General features: G+C 34.6%; 1 protein-coding gene across 5 annotated transcripts in view; it reads left to right on the forward strand.

Moving 5' to 3' along the window:
- The window catches only part of asap2a (ArfGAP with SH3 domain, ankyrin repeat and PH domain 2a), an 86034-nt gene extending 81802 nt beyond the window's left edge, over positions 1-4232 (forward strand). For all 5 annotated transcript variants that reach the window (XM_042332899.1, XM_042332900.1, XM_007906476.2 and 2 more), the window contains 2 exons: positions 1161-1283; positions 2445-4232. In XM_042332899.1, the coding sequence (XP_042188833.1) occupies positions 1161-1283; positions 2445-2519 (198 nt within the window). In that variant the 3' untranslated portion in view covers positions 2520-4232. The remainder of the gene's footprint in view (positions 1-1160; positions 1284-2444) is intronic.
- Positions 4233-6208: the final 1976 nt, after the last annotated feature.

Consider the following 6208-nt stretch of genomic DNA (forward strand, 5'->3'; position numbering starts at 1 on the left):
TAACCATAGATATTACACTTGTCTTAGTTTGGATTTGGGTTTGTTGATTGTGCTGCTTAGATCCATAATACAATTTCTTGCACAAGATATGAAATTCTTTTTTTTAAAAATCAGTAAACCTAAACTTTATATTATTCAGGCAGTGACTAAACAATTTAGTTTAACCCATAGTTCTAGCAATCACAATTGAAACTCTATTTTTGACCCATTTTAAAAAAATAATAATAATAATAATAATAAATCTACTTGTTTAAAACTTGTTTCAAAGATACATGGATATTCTGAAGCCATTTTTGAAGTGCTGGTAATCTGTGTTTTAGTTTTTATTTAAACTTGTATCTTTTACTTAACTCTACTTTCTGTGCACTCTTTCTCTAGTATTTTACCTTTAGTAACAATAATTAGAGTATTATAAATGGAAAACATTCAGTTTGTGAGAGAATAATAATAATAAAAACATCTTATGTGTAAAAAATCTGGAAGAACAAAAGCTAACAGACTTTTAAAACACCATTGTTTCAGTTGGTCTCTGAATCTCATTCACAGCAAGGTATGAACAAGACAATCGGTTGATAGTGTTCAAGGCGAACAGTGCATCCAGCATCAAAATTTGCTCTGTGCCCTTCACAAATTGAATGAATCTGAAGTTCTAAGAATGTGAGTGGATGAGAAGTAGGAAAGCTTTCTAGAAAGCGCTCTCAATTGTAAAGGGGTCACAGATGCAGACTTGCTCTTTTCCTTTTGCTCGCTAAGAGAGAAAAGATAATCTAAGAGGAAACTTGTTTCAAAGATACATGGATATTCTGAAGCCATTTTTGAAGTGCTGGTAATCTGTGTTTTAGTTTTTATTTAAACTTGTATCTTTTACTTAACTCTACTTTCTGTGCACTCTTTCTCTAGTATTTTACCTTTAGTAACAATAATTAGAGTATTATAAATGGAAAACATTCAGTTTGTGAGAGAATATAGACCAGTGTGAGTTTATTGTTTGTACCTGTGGGAAGTAAGTGAACATGAATCGGTTTAAGTAGATTCATTGCAGCTAAAAGTGGTCGCCTCTTTTGAAAGGAAGCGGGTTATAGATGATATTTGATAAACTGAAATCAGACAAATGTGCAAAATCATGACAGGGTGTTTAATTTGTTTTACATTTATTTCAGTTGAAACCAAAACCAAGACGAGTGAAAGCAATTTATAACTGTTGTGCTGATAACCCAGATGAACTCACTTTCACAGAGGGTGAGATTATTGTTGTTGATGGAGAGGAAGATCCAGAATGGTGGGTAAGTGGTACACATACTTAGTAATATGGTCAAAAGATTGACAGGGAATCATAGCACTTTTTGCCTGGACAAACAGCCTAGCTCATTAGATGCCTTAAATGGGTAGATCAGTCACTGAAGGCCGGGTGTCTTCCCACTGTTAAACCTTGCAAGCCAAAGCCCTTACTAGTAGCGGGAGCCTAGCTGGACAACAATAGCTTGCATTTATATAGCTATGTTCATGTGGAACAGAGTCTTGGAGTGTTGATCTCTAAGAGTGGCAAACTGTGGGTAATCTCCAGCAGTATTCCCAAAACACACTGCCAACATGCAACTAATACTTTCTGGTATTCGATAAGCAGGGTGCATTCCTCCAGGAAGAGAATGTGCTCACATATATGGAATTGTGTCTGGATTGACTACTCTTAATCATGGTGATAGGTTTCTAAATGTTTTAGATAATCAGCTCCCCAATCTCTATCTCTACCTAGAATTATCTTGCAACTCCCAAAGGGGCAAGCTGACCAGTTTTGATTACATTGCTTTGCTTCACAGCATGCCTCCCGAGGTGATGAAGGGGAGGAAAGCTTGCTCTCTTGATTAGGGAGGATAGTACAGTTTTTGTTGCAGGGGGATGAAGGCTTGCTGATTTGTGAAAGAAAAAATTGTAACCAAAATCTAATGGAGTATCGATGGCTGCAGAGGTATTTTTCTACTCTTTGGAAGTCTAATAAAATACTTGTAAGACATCAAAAGTTAATCCAACAAAATGCCTGTTTACACTGACTTGTATGAATAAATAATCAATATTGGACTTAAAATTTGTATAGAATTGAGCTGGAGAGGGAGGACAGCTGGAATGACCACTGATTGCTGTTGCCAGCTATATAAAAGATTTTAAAAAATTAATGTCCCTCCCTCCTTTTCTCTTCCCTGCCCCCGTCTCTCCATACACACATACACAAGCACACCAAAAAACCCTCAACTATATTATACACTTGTAGTTCATTCTCAGTCATTTATAACTTGTGTTGATCACCCATGGCGCGGAGATAATAGACAGTATTCAGTAATGCAGAAGAACCCAGGAAAAGGGCTGCTACTAGAATAGAATAAGTGCCTGACTGGTAATTTTTTAAGGAATAGGAAGATTACGTACTGTCTTTGTTTGCTTTCATATAGATTGGCCACATTGAAGGAAATCCAAAGCGGAGAGGTGTTTTCCCTGTGACATTTGTGCACTTCATTGTTGACTGAGCTCCCTTTTAAGTCGAGAGAAAAAACAAATCTGGATCATTGTATGTCTTTGGATGGCAAGGAACACAACTCCATAGAATCCATCACCACTTAGCAGAAGGATAATACAAGTTTTGATTATTAAAATTGATTTTTTTTGGTATTTTGCACTTTCAAGACAACTGGAGATCCATTGTAAGTTGTGAACTTTTCATTTCTGGCAATTTGCTATGGTGCATGTAGGTACTTGAAAATGGAAAATTAGTTCCATGTCTTTAAGAAATGAATAGCTTATTTCTTACTAACTGTGTCAATGTTGTTGAAATTTGAAATATTTTCAAGGTATGTACTAAATACTAAGCGAAGTTGGATGTTGAGGTACTGATAAACTGGGATAATTCATTTAGATAGTAAGCATGCTGGTTCAGCGAATAATATAACTATTAAGGCCTTAAAATATTACCACTATTTCATATTCAGTTATGTGATTTCCAGTTTATTTTGATATTTTAATAAATTTCCATAATTGATTTGATCAATAATCCAGTGTTGTAGACAATTCAACATTTTTCCAGAGGCAAACGATTAAAATCAATCAATACCCATGGGGCTGTTTTAAGGAACTGGTTAGTTGGTGGACATTCAAAAACAATGGTTTAGGAGGAGGAATAGAAAGCAAACACCACATGTTTGAAATGCTTTGTTGCATTAATCTTTGTTTAACCAAAATGGTGTTTAAATATTTCAGTCTATTTCCTAAAATGTTCAAAGGGAATTTTTTTTACATATTATTTACACAGAATTAACAGCTTCTTGTCTTTATCCTTTATTAAGGAAAATAAGGAATAATGGTGCACATTTACAGAATTAAATAATGCAAAATGTGCAGTTTAATGAACATTCATCTCATTCTAAAATGCTGACACAAAAAGTACCTTTTCCATGTTGGGTCCTGTTTTAATAGAAATATTTTTTTTTCAAAAATTACAGAAACTGCCAACGGTAATGTTACTTGAACCACATAGTGTGGTTTGCAACACTATGATGCAATCCAATTGAAAATGATTTTTTTAAAAAGTTAAGTAGTTGGCACTTTTAGCTAAATATAGCCCTAATTAATAATTGTTGAGCTGTCTCAATGGGAAGCAGTTAGTTATTTTATGTAATGCAAATCAATGCCGAAGATGGTGGCATCATTCAGAACTGTGGTTTTCCATGAGTGATTAAAATGGCCATAAATATCCAGACACGCTGACTGTCGCCACCTGCTGTTGCTAATTTTGTTTTTCTTTACTGTGACTGATTCTTAGAATAAAAAATAATTTCCTATTTGATATGGTGTAAAATGAATAAAAACATAACCAGTTAGATTTCTGTTGCAGAGCAACTGTATATATATATTGTAAATCTTAAATACTATATACCTTTGTAATTCTTGTTGCGGTGACTTGACAATTAGGGCATGTGTAATATGTACTCTATATCCTAGTTCAACATTACAGCTATCTGGAACTGTAATAAACGGTTATTAAAAAAACCTGCTTTGGCAATGCAGGTTTGAGTGTGTATTTTCAAGTTAAAGCCTAATGAGTTTGTTTTTTGCAAAGGAATAACTTAATATCTGACACTGCATAAAATATGAGGATCTAAAATTTCTTTGTGTAATGAAATGTTTTTCAGTTGCACTTGGGTAAGGCTGCTATTACTCATTCACAATAAACTTTTTACTAACCAGATTTGACACAAATTAATTCCAGTCTATTAAAATCTAGACCTGAGAGATTTATATTTGTGTCTTTATGCATTTAATTGTTACTGAAAGCTCAAATGAACAACCGTTACACAGCTTTACTAATGTAATACAATTAGCTTGAGTACTTTACATTGAAATCAGGCAGGGAAAAAAGTGCAAAATTTGAGATAAAAGCAACTAAGCTTAAATTTTAGTTTACTTTAACATTTAAAATTTTAAATTAAAAATAGCAATCCTACTTCTAGGTGCAACATTATACTGTCACTTTTGGAGGAGAGTAAAAGATTTTCTGTGTGAACAAAGTTAAGAATTCTGATGAAGAAAAGAGCTGAAAATCCAGTTCATCTCAAGTTACTCTAAGAGACCAAAATTCAGACACATTTTCACAAATTCTGTTTGATTGCATGTGTTGAGCGAATGAAGAATCTTAGCATGGGTCAATACATTAGCTAATCAATACATCAATGCAAAGACAATTTCATGTAAAAAAAAACTGATTGCAATATTACTAGATCCATCTTCATTATAATCTTTATGTATAACGTTGGAAGGCCATGACCCCATATTTCAGATTTCTCTTCTACCACTGACAAAAGTAAGGTCATACTTCTAAATTGTGCAACCATATTTTGATGGACTTAAGACCTATTAGAAAAATTCCTGTTCCATACATGTTGAGAAACATGATAATGGCCATCAATCAAATTGTGTGATAATATCTTGTTTAATCTGAAACTTCAGCCTCAACATCAGCCAGCCATATTTTTACATTTCTGCTCTAATCATTATAAAGTAAAGCCACACACACACAGAATTAAAAATTCAATGCAGTAAATACATGACAAGTGATCTTCATGAATAGCACTTTTTCTTGGAAATATTCACATGGTGTAAATGTGAAAATACATCAGCAGATCAATAATGTAATTTACTGGGATGTGAGGGTCTCCCACCTGTTCTGGTATAGCACAGGTTTGTTTCAAAAACAGTCTTTGCTTAAAGCTCAATTCATCCACACATTCAGTCCTCCACCAATACAATACACCTTCTCAGCACTGCATTGGAGTGTTAGCCCAGAACACGTGAGTTCAAGTCCTGATGTAGAGTTTGAACCCACAACCTTCTGATTCTGAGACGAGAGTGCTACCAACTGAGCCAGACTGACATATCCCTGTAGCCTCTGAGATGCTAAAACAATCAATGATTAAGTTGCTGTTACAGCAGGTATTCAGAGGAGCTTGGAGGTGCCAAACCAGCTAAGATTTTGTGTGTTTCGCCCACAAAATAATAATTATAATTATTATTATTAAAATATCCAGTCGATTGACTCTACAGTATATTCTGTGAAGCACTTAAAAGCGCTACATCAACTGCAAGGATTATTATAAGATTAGCAGATCACTTTTCCAAGGGTAATTCCTTCAAAAAAATAATAAATTGGTCACTCAATCCACAATTGTTGTGAGACACTACTGAGTGCAATTGCCTGCTGTGTTTTGCCCCAAAATAAAGTCAATTCACTTCAGTGTATTCTTTGAAGTGTTTTGAGACGTCTTGAAGACATGATAAGGCACTATATCAAATGTAAGGATTATTAAGTAAAAGCCACTGCCAGTAAGAGCAGATACAGCACTCCAGTTCCACCTGCTGGTGAAGTTTGCCTTTATTTCAGTGCCGATTTGAAATCTTTATTTGTTTTTACAGGAGTTTTGTACTTCAGGAGATTTATACTTCAGATTTATTTAGTTTAAATTTTCAGAATGGCACCCACAGGGCAGTGCTCTGGTTGTTTTAAGTTCTGCACCAAATGCACAACTTTTCAGGGCTGGATGGTCATGATCCCTGCCTGTCCTCCAGGCAATATGCTATTTTTTTTCTTTAAATTTTCAGCATTCACTAGAAAGACATGACTAAACTCGCCTAGCAGTGCATAGGCACGAGAGAGTGAGGGAGGTGC

Source organism: Callorhinchus milii, unplaced genomic scaffold (assembly GCF_018977255.1).
Source record: "Callorhinchus milii isolate IMCB2004 unplaced genomic scaffold, IMCB_Cmil_1.0 Scaffold3, whole genome shotgun sequence".
Taxonomy (NCBI): Eukaryota; Metazoa; Chordata; class Chondrichthyes; order Chimaeriformes; family Callorhinchidae; genus Callorhinchus; species Callorhinchus milii.